This window comes from Acipenser ruthenus, chromosome 20 (genome assembly GCF_902713425.1).
Source record: "Acipenser ruthenus chromosome 20, fAciRut3.2 maternal haplotype, whole genome shotgun sequence".
Taxonomy (NCBI): Eukaryota; Metazoa; Chordata; class Actinopteri; order Acipenseriformes; family Acipenseridae; genus Acipenser; species Acipenser ruthenus.
The window spans coordinates 21,706,819-21,722,351 of record NC_081208.1 but is presented as its reverse complement, the minus strand read 5'-3'; the positions used below and the strand labels follow the sequence as shown (position 1 = coordinate 21,722,351).

At 39.9% G+C, this 15,533-nt stretch overlaps 1 protein-coding gene across 6 annotated transcripts; it reads right to left on the bottom strand.

The window, feature by feature from the left end:
• Positions 1–5,114: 5,114 nt before the first annotated feature.
• On the bottom strand, positions 5,115–14,460 carry LOC117425046 (zinc finger protein 250-like). 6 transcript variants are annotated; one of them, XR_009307911.1, is made up of 7 exons: positions 13,976–14,327; positions 13,067–13,120; positions 12,365–12,457; positions 11,267–11,955; positions 10,006–10,192; positions 7,703–7,900; positions 6,547–6,629 (listed from the first exon to the last, which is right to left on the bottom strand). XR_009307911.1 is itself a non-coding variant. In XM_058993654.1 (6 exons), exons 2-6 carry the CDS (start codon positions 13,098–13,100, stop codon positions 6,478–6,480), a joined length of 1,110 nt encoding a protein of 369 aa, XP_058849637.1. In that variant the 5' UTR covers positions 13,101–13,120; positions 14,334–14,460; the 3' UTR covers positions 5,115–6,477. The 6 variants fall into 6 exon arrangements, 5 of the variants coding, with proteins under 5 accessions (XP_058849637.1, XP_033897586.3, XP_033897585.3 ...); XM_058993654.1 differs by lacking the exons at positions 7,703–7,900; positions 13,976–14,327 and adding an exon at positions 14,334–14,460 and having other exon boundaries at positions 5,115–6,629; positions 12,410–12,457; XM_034041695.3 differs by lacking the exons at positions 7,703–7,900; positions 13,976–14,327 and adding an exon at positions 14,334–14,459 and having other exon boundaries at positions 5,115–6,629.
• Positions 14,461–15,533: the final 1,073 nt, after the last annotated feature.

Here is a 15,533-nt window from a genome sequence, read left to right as displayed (position 1 = left end):
GACAATGACACCCAAGACCTTCACAATAGCTTCATCAATAAACAAATGTGATTAAGAGACGATAAGGTCAACCTTGAACGGATTATGGCTATTTTCAGGTGAACAAACAAAGAAATGATATTTCTTTGCTCCAGTGACAGAAATGGTAAACTCTGGCGATCTGTAATTGATTCAAAGATATTTTGACTGTTGTCATTTTAGCAACACCAGAGCTTGAAGTGGTTGCAGCTAACACAATCATGCCATGCACATCCATTCACTAAATGGGTCTCCAAATGTGCAATTGTGAAAGAAACATGACATTTAGTGCAAACTTTCTTAAAAAAAAATCTGTTTTGCATGCTGTCTTGCACTTCCTTGGTTAGTTCACCCAGGTACATTTTACTCACCCCTTCAAGGCATTTTCCCTGTCAGTAATCAACTTGTGCTTCCTTTAATGACTCACATGCTTTGAAGCCAGTAAGTTCCTGTTACATGTTTTAAAAGGATAATACATGTTTGCTTCAAAACTGCACATTTGATACCTATATAATGAATGGATGTGCACAGAGGTGTATGGGACTGTTTTAGCTACATCAAGGATTAATTATCGAAACACAATCCAATTGATCAAAGCAGCAACCAGTCATATCATGCTGCAGAGTAATTACAATTCTATTCAAATTATCCATATTCCTCCATTGTTTTGATTAAATGCCATTGCTGTTGTTATTGTTAACACCGGCCATTGACGTACATTAACATACACAGTGAGGTTATGAATGGCATTGGGTGTTCACTTTCGGTATTCACTTTTGACTACAGATATCCAAGTCAGTTTGCCCCTTTAATTGCTTCCCCACACTTTCTGAATGCCGATGGTGAGCATTCTCTAGTTTTATACCACCCATTTGGTCTTTGGAATAGCACGGCATAGCACTTTACATATGTTGACATTACAGCATTTGGCTTCTTGGTATATAGCCTACTGTCTGTCAGTTTTTCAACCACTGCAGCAATACTTTTCTACTGTAAGCCTCTGATCGGTCAATATTTGTACACTATATCCCCATCATCGGTGATGAACAGGGATAAATAGTTATCTGTTGAAGCTAATGGAAGCTAAACAAGTGCACACCATGCACATCATGCATTTCAAAAGAATTACTCACCTTTGTAATCTGAGAGCCTTCCAGGTAGATCACAATAAAATTCCACTCTTGCCACATTCATAAGAATGTTTCCTTAACAGATGTGGCTAACATAGTGCTTAGATCAAGATGCTGCTTTTTAGTATGGGTCATGATTTGTGTTGGCAGCACTGGAGATCCAATACAATGCTAACAGGCAGCTGGCTTTGATAGTCATTGATCGGACTACAGTGGTGACATTTAAATATTTTGACCAGTGGTATGACAATAGTTACTGTACAATGGTACCATATCAGTACAATGTGCTACCACATTAGCAATATTTATACCAAATCATATGTGTTACTGGTAATGCTCTGGTCTGTTAATGGTTCTGCTTGTGATTCCTGAGGATAATGTACTGGTAATTTAATAGTATGTCATAAATGGCTAGTTTCACAGATGCTAATTCTCACTAACCGTAAGGTAGTCCCTGCTTTGGGCTAATCAAGGTCTGTGAATCTAGCCAAAACTCTCAGGGTGTGAAAGAGCAGTCCAGTCTCATTGCCCTGAGCTGCAAGGTCATCTGCTGGAGGATCACAGTGCTGGCAATGGAAAACCCCCTTGGCTAACTGACCTGCAGTAAGCATTGTCACACTAGAAGTCAAGGCTGACTAACTGCTCTTCCACGTCAGGCCCTTTATAAATACCTTCTAATATTAATCCTCCCACTCTATAAACATCAGACTGTTGTCCGCCGGCACACTGAACATCTCTCCCACCCTTTGCAACTAAATTTACCTCCCTGACAAAAGTGGTGCTGAATAATGGATGCTGTATTCAGCACAACTCACCGGATCAGGAAACCTGATCACACTCTATTGCTGATGTCAAGTGTTGCGGTAACTGGAGAAAGATGCGCTCACCTTGAAATCTGGCAGATACCAGATATGGGATGAGCTATCCTCACTTGCATTGGCTGCTCAATCGGGCCGTGGGAATGGGCTGGGGTATAAAAGTGAGGGAGACTGAAGGTGAGAATAGAAAACAAACCATTTCTACTTTATCCATTAAAACTCAACGAAATGACTCAGGACAACTTCAGGATTCATCAGCAAGATATTGTGGATTAACTGGAATAGAGAATGGCAACCCTCGTTCCAGTGAGTATCTGGTCAGAGGCATGTTAAGCTTACCTTGCTGATGAAGCCAGCTTTATTTCCTTTCTTCAGATCTTGTTTAATTCTTCTTCCATATAAAATTACATATTAACTACATTTTGAGATCACTGCATGCTTATTTAACTGTATTTTAAATAGATTACATAAGTGCAAACAGCAGCATACACTGTACAGTTCCTGTATTCTACAGCAACCCTTGCTTTATTCTGCAACTACAGAATAAACTTGTTCTCTTTTAAAAAGCTGTGTTTATTTGCTCTGTCATCATGTCAATATGGTATATGTGCTGCAGTAGTTGGTATACAAGTGAATAATGCTGTTTCATGTGATTTAATATCCAGCAAACTAGATTGTGACTCTAAAACAAGGTTAACTTCCTATACTTTCAAAATTGGTATATATTCTGGAAAAGTTATTGTTTTGATTAAATGTCATTGCTGTAGTTATTGTTAACACCGGCCATTGACGTACATTAACATACACAGTGAGGTTATTAATGGCATTGGGTGTTCACTTTTGATATTCACTTTTGACTACAGATATCCAAATATTAATACTTCTTAACATCCTTGATATTTAAAGGTACCATTATATGATACGATATTATGCCTTATCAGTCTTGTATGGGACACAATACAGCTAATATTTTAATCTCAGGTTTCTGATGTAATGCACTGAAAGACAAAGGTGCAACAGTTTGGGATATTCTCCAGATCCCTGAGATTGGGTTTTCATTTCACACCATCTATTATCCAGCTAATTACTAGCAGCATTATTTTACAATACATTTTTAACAATGGTCTGATATACAAGTACTAGGCTTTTTTTTCTTAGCATAGAACACCTAGCTTATTTTTTTCCAAAAATGTATACCAAATACTGGCGTTGAGCTGTAATGGTAAATATATGTTGTAGTGCAATATACCCATTGCTAACTGTATAATAGTAGTCGGGCATCTTCACCACTTAGTAAGTCGCTCCTCTAACCCCCTCTCCCTCTCCCTGGCAGTGCGCCTCTTGCTATGGGAACAGCGGCCCTCTCCAGCTCTTCGGAGTGGGCCGCACAGGAGGCTACCTCTCCCTGCTCTCGTACCATGGTCCGACAGGAGGGCCCCGTCCGCGCCTCGTCTGCCACACACCCCGACTGACACTGCGCCAGATCTGCAGGCTCATCCGCATGACGAGGCAAGTCCGGATCAAGGAGGCGGCCAAAGCCAGCGCAGCTCGGTAAGCTGCACAACAAACTCTAGTACAGCAATAATACTTCTTAAAAACAGATAGACATTACGCTTGGTATTTGTGCAGTTAAATTCAGATAACAAGACAGCAGGACTATCCATCCTTTTCCAAGCCATGCTTTTACTAGGCATAGTTTGATGCACATACATACTGTTTTTGGTCTATGGCATGCATACACATATACACAATAAACTTCTTCCTTGCAACCAGCACGCCAGCCTACCTGGCAGAGATCTCTCTATTAAGGACGGTTCTTTATCAAGGCCATTCTACTCAGTCCATTTTGTGTTTGTAAAATATGGATTAAATCTGGCCCTTTAACAATCACAACAATCTATGACAAAGAAATGATCATCCCATTACACCAATTTCTTTTAGTCCAGGATTTATTTAAATGAATCTCTCACATCTTAAAAAAGGGGGCAACTACAAATATGTGTGCTTGCTTTATGTCTGTCATTGCCTGACTGTGCCTCTGAGTCTCGCTCTTGTATCTGTTCCAGGATCCAGGCCCCCGATCTCTCAACTCCAGTCTTCCCGGTGGCAAAGACCTCTGAGAAGCACTGCCTGTCCTCGTGTTTTTGGCGTCGCCGTAGCGCCAACATCAAGCGGGTGGGGTGAGCCCTTCAGCGGGGCCAGACCATTAGGGTCTCCCTCCTCCTGGAGCACAGAGAGGATAGACAGACGCAGTTTCCTCAGGTGCAGTCGCCCCCTCCTCTCCCTTCCCATGCAGGTGTTGATAGACGCAGACTCTCTGTCTTCTCTCTCTGTCTCTGTCTCTGTCTCTTTCTCTCTCAACACATGCACTCGCTCCAGGTGCCCACCTGATTGAGAACTGGAAGCTCCAGATTCCTCAAGGGGTCCAATTGAATACAGAGTGACTTCTTCTGTAGCAAGCTGTGAATCAATGACATCCCAAGACCTAAGACTTGACCTGCTCATTTGAATTTGTAAGCCTGATAGATTTTATCATAAATGCATGAACAAATAATTTTTATATGGCTGTAAAAATGTTGACGTTGTTATAACTGAATAAAGATGGTACTTTAAACATGGATACTGAATCACTGTAACACACAGCAATGTAACAAATATAAATCTGTAATTCCCTCTAAATTGCAAAGTACAACATGGGTTTTATTTACCAAGCCCATTTCTATAAAAAGATAAAAAGAAAACAAAAACTCAATTGACAAAACAAAAGTAGAAAAAAAACACATTGTCTGGTTTCACAGACCCTTGAACTACCTAAGGTAACAATAGGTAGTAGGTCTGTGAAACTAGCCAGTTGAGTTTTATTTGTAGAAAAAAAGTGGAGCGAAAACTGTGCATAGGTACCCTTTCTTGAATATGTCTCCTTACTATTTTGCTTGTTTGTCAGTGTTTATGTTTGTTATAATATTCTTAATAAAGACACGTCACAGTGTTCGCACTGACCTTTTAGAGTTGTATTCAGTTTGTCTTTATAACAATTATTATTATTTATAATTTTGTGACTTAATGCCTGCACCTTATGGAAAATATAACAAAACTATTCTGAAGCTAAGATGGACAGAGAATACGTTTGTTGTAACCAATTTAGATGGCTATAAAATACTGGTGGCAATTTGTTTTTATCTGAAACGCTTATGTTCGAGTTCTTTAAAATGCCAGTCATTAGCTTTAACTTCAAGTATCTTGCTACTAGCTAGGGTATTTCTTCAAAAGCTTTCATATAGTCAATTACTCTACAATTAAGACAGCTTACATCCATTACTACCTAGTTCTCACATTTTGAAAGAAAAACATGTTCCTGATAAAATTATATCTGGTACCGTATTATGTTAAGAAAACTCAAATTGCAAGCCTTAAGGTCAGGAAGTCTTTCATCTCCACAGTAATTTCACCTTGTGAGTAAAATGGTCCCCATTTCTTTAATGCCTTCTTTCCAGTCATTAACCAAACAGCTGCTTCTCTTACTGACAGACCTGCTTTCAGCCAGTAACATGCTATGACCCAGAAGTGGCCTGGGAAATGAAACAGTAAGAGACTACCTAAAAGTAAAAGTACCAGAATTATTAAAGTAGCTATTAAATTAAGAACCTACTAAAGATTCACTGCAATGCTCTTTTCAATGCGAAACAATACAATTGTCTAAGGCTTATGAGTGAAGGGTAACAAAGTGGTAAAACATTTTCGATTTTGGGATTGCTTGCAGTGACCATAATTACAAATCCATAGTAGAGATTCCCTTAATAACTTCCTAATGCCCATGACTGCCCTGTTACATTCTATTCTCACTATACAGTGGTGAACTTCATTGGTCACAGGCACTGAGATGTAATGGCCCTCGCCAGAACCATACTGTCATATGCTGTACACATTGCATCTCAAGACCCTGAGTGATGCCATTAGAGTACGTGTGTCAGTCGGTGCGATATATAAACCAGCTATAAGAAAGGAATGTTGTGAGGACAAGCTGAGGGTGGATTTATAAAGCTTAATTTCGAGAAATAGTGGAATCTTCAACTTGAACCTCATTTCTATATTGTAGAGATGTATTGGCCAAGCACAATGCCTATATCCTGGAATTGCATCCCACGCAAACTCAGGATTTGAGTGACCCATGGTCCCCCCAGGACAAGTCCCTACAGGATGGCTAACAAGGGAGACTGAACCAGGGGAGGGGGTGGTATATCAACACATTATCAGAATAATTTCTTAACCGTTTAAGATTTTACTTTACGTGTGTTTTTTTAGAATTCCGTTTTGGTGTTTCTGCTTAGAAGCATGAGCTGCAACATATATGACCTCACCTCAAATTCAAATATACAACTGTGTGAAACAAATGCATGTGACTTTCCCAAAGGTCAGTGGCTGTTTTCTGATAGAAAATGCAACCTTTTCAGTAGCTGGCAATAAAAAGGACACCTTATGCCCTCACAACACTTGGTCTTCAGTGGGTGTAATCAGCGCTTCCAAACAAGCTCTTTTCTGGCATGCAGGCCCGAAGCATGGGGAACGGTTTCCTCACTCCCCACCGTCAGTGTGAGCTGAGCCGCCTGAATGCCTCTCTCTACATCCAGGATCTCAGTGTTCTCTGTAAAGATATCAACAGCATCTGTGTAGAAAGTTAAAAGGAAACACATTCACATAGTATGTACATTATCGGGCCCTAGTCAGAGAGCCAGGATATTGTATAATTAACTAGATATTCGTGTTTTGTGAAGGTAGACAGAGGTTCCAGTATCATTTGGGGTGCCATATCCCAGCTTTAGCCCTTATATTTTTCTGAAAGGCAGGATGAATGCTACAGACTATCAGACCGACTAGTTAGAGACCTATAGTGAATAGATGTGCATGAAGTGTAAAATGTATGGAATTATTATATTAGCTCCTACAAAGACAATGCCAGAAAGCTCATTACTCAAGGCTGTGAGTGAACTGAAGCCAGGCTCTTGTAAAAGATTAATGCAGAGCCCATGTAAGTGCTAATGCCAGCATGGATGTCAGAACCCAGGGCAGGGAGCCAGGATCTGGCAGCAAGGTCTACTTTCAGGACAGCAACAGACGATCCACAAGCACACCAGACTGACTGACACCAGTTATTGATTTACAAACCCTTGCGGCCCTTAGAAAACAGTACACAAACTGAAGGGGTGTAAAAGACTCCCTGTCAAGACTCTCAGTGTGTGTTTAACTGATCAATTTACCATGTGGAGCAACAAATGAGTTTCAGCACAGGGGGACTGCCTTGGACAGTTTCTGTTTTAGGAACTAGGGAAACAAACACACTGAAGATATCTTAAAGATCCAGTATCACGTCCATATAAATTGTAACAATCAATACCTGTAAGATGTAGTGATCTTCCCGGATCACTTGAAAACTTTCAGTAACTTCTTGTATTTTGTGGCAGCAAAAAATAAAACAGAACAGCAGTTCACTTTTTTTTTGGGTTACAAATTTTGTTTGATTATTATTATTATTGTGGCTACAACAAAATAACTGTACCTTTGACTAGCGTATGTGTAGAGTAGACATCTTTTATATTTTATTTTGCCTATATTTATAATTTTATTCTTGACTGTGGTCAGGACCACAGCTCTTGAAAACACATCTCTTCATATATAATTAGCAAATGTTTATAACAAGAATGATTCTAGGAACTCCTATCGTTACTTAAAAAAGCCAACCTGTGTCGTTCTCCTCCCCTGTCAAGGTGGCAGTATTTGAATGACAGGTTACTTCTGTTGCAGGGAGCAAGTAAATCTTGATTCCTGCAGTCTTTTAGAAACAAGTCACTGTCATTTCAAATTGCACTTTGATGTAAATCGAAAATGTCGAAATCGAATAGTATTCGCTCAGGTAACCTAACTAGGAGACAGGTCTCCCTGAAATGAGAAAACAAGAGAATGGCAAAACAGGTAAGGTAAAATTGTTTATAATTGAAAATAAATTAACACTATGAAGGTTAAAGTATGATACCAAATCTTTAAACTTAAGTGTTTGTGCCTTTTATAACATTCAACATACAACTAGGCATCTGCTCAATGAGTATGTTTTGTATTTAACTAATCTAAACCAGAAACAACAGCTCTCAAAATGTGTGGGGAGAAAGTCCCACTCATGTACCCAGGACACAGCTTTCCTAATTAAACATTGCTGCACGCTTCCCTTTCAGTTGCGTAGCTGTTTTTATCTGTTTCAACAATGTAGCGGATGCAAAGAATTTTATTACACAGAAGCTCACAGGAACTTGACCCTCAAGGTACAAGGTATGGGCAGTGAAACATTAGTCTTGATTGTGTTCTACAATACCATACACAGGAGGCAACTGTTGCGAGGATGAGGTCAAGGGGTGTTCACTAGGAAGTCCGAGACACACATTATTATATGTTTCGAAAAGAAGAAAAAAGCATTGCTGCCTTATACTATATTCTTTTTTCCTTTAAGTAAACCGATTCCTTTGACAGCGACTTGTATTGGTAATGAGTCCCTGTCATTATCTCCTGTCAGTTAAACAAGTGCCTTGCTTACATGTGGTGCAGGGGTTTCCAATGTTAACAAAGCAAGGTCAGTCAGCGAAAGCAGCTATGAGTGAACAAGATGGATAGAACTCCAATCCAACAGAATGCCACCTCCTTGACTAATACAGGGAAGACAACTGGACAACAGGTTTCAATATGTAATATTTCAGCCAATGCCATTGAATCAGAACAGATTCCGGAATACAACACAGTCCTTGTTCATGATAACCACTGTTAAATAAACAGTAACTGTACTAAAGCTAACAAGTATGCCCTGCTTCCCTTTACCACAAGACCACACTGCCAACAAGTCCCTCATCTCCACCCTCTGGACCACCACACTGCCATCGTCCCTCACCTCCAATCACTGGACCACCACACTGCCTCTCAGCCCCACAGCCCCACATTGTCTCCCAGTTCACCAGCTTTAACCACTAGCTGACACTCCATCCCAGTCCCCCAGCTCCAGTTTCCAGATGCTATTGAAAAGATCCTTGTTAATAGAATTACTCATTTAGTTGCCATCGGATAGGGAGGCTCATTGGGCCCTCTAAAGTGTCAATGTGTTTCTGGAGACAATGCGGTAGTTATCAAATCGCCTGCACCATCTCGATCCCTATGAGCTTTCAGACATTTCCTCTCAACAATGCCACTGGTTCACTTTCCATCACAAGTCACTTAAAACCATGGGTGGGCAGAGAGTAGGACTCATGAAAAGCAATGGCAACAACTCAGATATACCAACAGCAAAGGACTAATCATTGTGTTTATGGTAGTGTACCAGAATACACAACTGAGATGCCAGAACTACATGGGGTGCTGTTACTGTGTATCGTTGTTTTAAAGCGAACACAATTTCACATTGATTCCAAATAAATATACACAGTAAATACAATCCAGCAACAATGTACAGCTGATTTGGGGATGTACAAGCACATAAGAAAATAAGAACATTTACAAACGAGAAGAGGCCATTGGGCCCATCTATGCTCATTCAATTCCTGGTAGCTGTTTGATCTTAAAACATTGTCAAGTTAGGTCTTAAAGGAATCATGTGATTCTGCATCAACAACATGACTATGTAACTCATTCTATACCCTTGCCACTCTCTGTGTGAAGAAGCGTGTCCTTCCCTCTGTCCTAAGTATATCTCCACTTAATTTCCAATGGTATCCTCTGATCCTGGTTTCTGTGCTGCGCTTAAAGTTTCGCTTAGGTTTAACTTTGTCAACTCCTTTTAAACTCCTAAGATTTTAAAGACTTCAATCATGTTTCTCCTATTTGTTCAAGGCTAAATAGATTCAGTTCTTTCAGCTCCCCTTGGCTTTAGGGGGTATCGATTCTGTTAATATTTTGCATGTTTGCTTAAATAACATTATTCTATATTGAAATAAGTTACAATTGGTTGGAACTCATGAAGACAATATTAGGTGTGCATTTGGGATCTCCAAGAAAGGTTCAAGTCTTACCATCTCCCAGCCGTGGGTTCTGCCCTGCCCAGGCCTGCCGGTGTGTCCCCCTTCTAGCTGCCCCGTGCATTTTCTCCTGGTGCCTCTGGAGGTGGTGTTTCCTGCGGAAGGGGTAGCCACAGTCTGGGCACTCGAACCCCCCTCGAGACGTGTGGGCACGGACATGTGCCTTCAGCATGACTTCAGTCTGCAACAGAAACAATGCATGAGAGCCATTTAAAACTACTGCTCAAAAACCTCACTTGTCATGTTATACGAAGGGTTTCTAGGGTCTTTTTTTCAACTAATAAAACACCACAACATGAAATGTAAATCAAGCTCTATTGCACAAGTACAGAAAAACAATTCTCTCTGGTCAGTTGGGAGGAAAAATGTACACATGACATAAATGTAAACAAGTTGCAATCTTTTAACTCTTGTGCTGCAACAGTTTGTTCTGTAGAAGTTTTCTATTTGTTTGTTTTAACAACTTATTTTCAGACTGTTAAACAATGTTGAAAGTTGAATTATATTTTCACAGTTTTTAAAAATGATCACATATGTAGAATATTCTACATATTAATGCAGGTCTTTGTATTAAGAGACATGTATTTGTACTTCACTGTATAATTGCATATAAAGTAACTATATTAATAAAATAGGAAACGATAAAGTGTGACACACATGTGAGAAAATTACAAATGAGAGGAGATCTTTCAGACCATGCGTGGCTGGTTCCTAGTAGTTCATTGATCCCAAAACTTTGTTAGGTCTGAACTTAAAGGGTACTAATGATTCAGCTTGGTAACCTACTGCATACTTTCACCACTGCCTCCACTTCATTTCCAACTGCGTCCCCTGGTTCTCTGTGCTTTGCTTAGGGTTTCCTTTAAAGATTTAACTTCAACCAAGTCTCTCTCCTTCTTCGGTGAAGGTTTATCCTTGAATAGAATTAGTTCCCTAAACCTTCAAAACTAATTTATTTAAGCCCAGTGCACTGTACAGCCTTATCATGGCTACTTTTGATTTGTACTCTACAGTTCTGTCTACGTCACAAAGCATTCTGTTTGACCTTTTAATTTCTTGCCAGCACAGTCTGGTTGATGACAGAGATGAGTCCATTACAACACAAGGTCTTCTTTCATGGTGGGCCTGTTCTAGTTCTGTATCACCAACACCTACTTCTGCCTGCACTGTATCCCTGAAGCCGGGGATCATCAGCAGCAGACAATTAATAAAACAAATAACCAAATGAGAGGGAGGCTCGGTTGCTTTCACTCACCTTGAACCTCCAGCCACAGCCCGGCTGACTGCATTCGTATGGCCTCTCCTGGGCGTGAACACGCATGTGCTTGCGGAGGGTGGCACGGTCAGTGTAGACGTTTCCACAGAGGGAACAGCGTTGGCAGCCGGCCGCGTGGAGCTGCCTGTGTGCCTGTGCCAGGGCAGGAAGGGCTGAACGGAACTCACACTGCGGGCAGGAGTAGACACGGGGGGCCACCATGTGGCGCTGCCGGTGAGCTACCAGCCTGCTCCGGGAGGCAAATGTCTTTCCGCAGCGCTCACACAGGAAGTCCCTCCTGGGCCTGTGGGTCTCGCTGTGCCTCTGCAGTAAACGGTGCTTCTGAAACACCTTCCCACAGATAGGGCAGTCAAATCCACCTGGGGAAGTATTCTTGGGAAGGACACCACTATCTGGGACTGCCACGCTGTCAATGTCAACACATTTTCCATCTTGGTTATCCAAAGGGACTCTTGTTTCCGGTTCCAAAACTAACAGCAAACCCAGACAGCCATTTTCTGATGCTGCATCCTGTGTGGCTACCACATCCTCACAACGAGGAGGGTTGTGTAAAGGTGAGCCAGCAGGCTGTAGTTTATGTGTGCTGCGGTAGTGGTAAGCCAGCACTGTGCGAGACAGGAAACATCGGCCACACAACTCACAAAGGTAAGAACCAGCACCAGTGGTGTCTATGAAGAAATTGTTAGAGATTGTTAATGACATTCCATCTGTGTTTTCTTTCTTTTCATGTCCTCTCTCAAGGAGAGACTGACAATTGTGCCAAATTGTGTAGGCTGACACTTGACAATATCCTGTTTTATTTCACTGTGACCATAGATGGAGTTGAAACGTGATAAAAGACACAACAGGCTTGTGAAATGACTCACTGTGCCAGCAGTTTCCAACTAATGATGGAAATTTAAAAAAATAAAATAAAAAACACATGCAAGAATCAAGCCTTAATACAAGCTTTTTTCACTTCCCTTCCAGCTACACAGAAAAAACAAAGTCTCAGACAGCTCTTTTGGTGAATTTTGGGGGACAAGGATAAAGTAAAATACATAGAGCGTGACGTTATAAGGATGGTCTCAAGCTTACGTTCTGCCTTGTGGTGGATGAACTCAGAAATCTGGCGAAACTCACTTCGACACTCCCCGCAAATCAGCTGGTCTGGCTCTCGTCCTCCTCTTTCTGAAACACAAAGATTCATTTGAGCATCACACAGCACACTTGTAAAATACAATTACATGCTGAGCTTTCCCTCGCTCATATAGCCTTGTTCCTCAAACCAAACTGCTCCCCAAACAGCTACCATCCCAACATTACCTTATAAAATTCATTTTTGGTGGGTGAAAATATGTTTCAGTCAGCTGAATGGAAGGTAATGTTGCAGAACTGTTTGTTTATACTGTAGAATCAACAATCTCATTCTATACTGCCCTCTAGTGTGGATTCATGTTCTAACAGATTTTTTAAAAAGCACAAATGAAATTAACCATATATTCCTATCCTACATCTGTGTAAAGTAATCTGTATGACAAAGAAGGAACAAATAATTAAGATAGACTATTTTTAAAGTACTAATATTTTTCTGCCCATGGACATCACTGGCATATTAGACAGTGTGCCAGCTCAGAGAGACGTATTTCCTGACCAGCGGTTTACTGTCCAATGATAATATACTGAATACATTCTGGGGAAAAAAAACAAAACAAAAAAACTTGCATATCCCTTTGTCCCAATATTTAATGGAGCACAGTGTACATGCAGTGTGGGGCCTCTTTAAATCAACAAACACACCTTCAGTATTGACACGATGATCTGTTGCAGTCATTTCAGATCTTCGATTTCATCCTTTAAAGAAGTTAATAAAACAACTGAGAAACTTAACACCACATGTATTAAACTGCCAGTAAGGTCAGCATATATATAACAGTATATACTAGCTTGCTGTATTATTTAAACTAGGCTACAAACTTCATTGCAATGATATGCTATGTGATTTGCAGACTTCAGTAATTCAAGGACTTAACTCTTTAAAAAGCAATCATGGAAAATGCCTTCCTAAATCATTGCAGATACTAATCTGCTAGATGCGCACCATACAGTGCAGGTGACTCTCACCAGCAGATGCACTCTAATACAACTCTTTTTTTTTTTTTTGTAATCTTATTTAAAGCCCCCAGTGTTCTTGCACACTATTTTACTGGAAACATACAATGAAGTCAGTTATTTTCAACGTGGATTTCTCAATACACAATACATTTATAAAACGGCACTACACCTTAAATACAGGAATGAAATACAACAACACACATTAAATCAATTCGATTTTTATACCGACGAGACGGGTAAGATCATTCAATCTCTTTGCAAAGTGTATTTTTTTCTGTTTAAATCTAACAATGATGGCCTCAAAATTGAGCATACACTGATTTAATTTTTTTTTGTTTAGCACGATAAATCCACGTTGAAAATATTGACTTTATGGATACTTACATAGTACTGTGTATACAATACGGTGCAAATTACAATCTGGACAGTGAGGACTGATTAAAGTTGCAGAAAGTTCTGTCGCTTTAACCGCATTCGCACTATGACAACAGCATTGTGTTTTAGCAATACAAAATCTCAATGCTTTTTAGCGTATAAATTACAGCCTCCGAGATAAATTATTTTGTTTAATCTGAATGAAGAGTAGGGGGTTACCATATATATATAAGTTGATGGATGTTTCCTTCCACGTAGCCTTTTCAAGAATGTGAAACAGAGTGAATAAAAACGCCTCTTCGCTGAAATGCAAAGACATCCCACAGTTTCTCAAATGCTGTGAGTGTGATTGTGACTGTCTATGACCCTCGAAAACGTCAAACCTTTGTTTCTCGGTCCAAACATGATTAATTAAATCACCGGAGTTTTAAATGTTAACAACTTCAATAACCCGATCATGACGTGTTTCATTTGTGAAATTATAATCTCGCTACAAAATGTGGTCAGTTTTCACCGTTCTCTAAACAGCCACACACATGTTTTAGAATATCACCCAACTTCCAACTCAGTTTAGTACCTCTGAAACGTCGGAATATACGGTTTAGACATATTTTATGAACCTTCATTTCCTTCCGCCAGCTGCGTAGCAACTACATAAGCATTCCCTCGAAGTTGAGAAACGCAAATCCTGGAGTACATTGGTTCCACCCTTAACCCTCCCAGGGCTACACTTAAACTGACGAAGAGACCCACAGCAGATGCAAGGGAGTCTGTGCAGTATGTCGTTCACTGAGAGTTGAATTTACTTTTCGTTCTGAAAAACTAAAAAAAGTTTGATTTTCATGACATTCTTTATAGAAAGCTGATGGCTTCATCAATATCATACTTGATTTCATTTATATAGAGACCTATGTCCTGGATGATTGAGTACAAAAACTGGCTAAGCACAATCCTGTCATTAACCTACATGTACCTTATTGCAAATGCCAGAAACGACCTGTACTAGTTTATCCTGGTCCACCATATAGATGGTGTACAGTATCTGATAAACAGCAACAATATAATATACAAAATTAAGGGACAGAAATTCTGTTCAGAGGGTTCTTGTAATACTTAATTTAATTAAATGTGTCAATTCTACATTCAGATTGCTTTAGTAGGATATGTGTCAAATCCTTTGGTGAGATATGTGACAACTGCCTGCAATTCTTGGCAATGTGCAGTAGTCTGTTCTCCAAACTTGCAGCTTTAGTACAAAAGCAGTCAAAATCTGTACATTTTACCCAGGATGCAGCTTTTGCAAATATGATAGGTATTAAATAAGTTCACACATAGCTAATTTATTTATAGATAACAATTAGTGCTTTCCCATCATTTCCTGTGCCACAAATGAGCAGACCATTTTATGACAGAAGCTTAGAGAACAGAGTGCACCAAGTACTGGTTGCCTCCAAAAAGCTTAGCACTCCCAGCCGACTTTTACAAAATGGTGCTAAGTAAAATCACTCAGCCCATTCAAATGTCATGACACCTGAGATTGACTGAAAGAGCAATAAAAAAAAAAAAAAAAAAAAAAAAAAAAATCTTGAGTTTAAAGCTATCCTATAGCACGGTAAAGCCATATAATTACACAGAGATTATGGACCTTTTTGTTCATGCAGCTTACCAATAAAAAACAAATCCTTTGGGCTTCTAAGTTACAATGATGCATCGCAATATTTCAGAGGCACCTGCAGCAGCACTAATGTTTTTCAGCTGATTACAGAAGACACTCTGA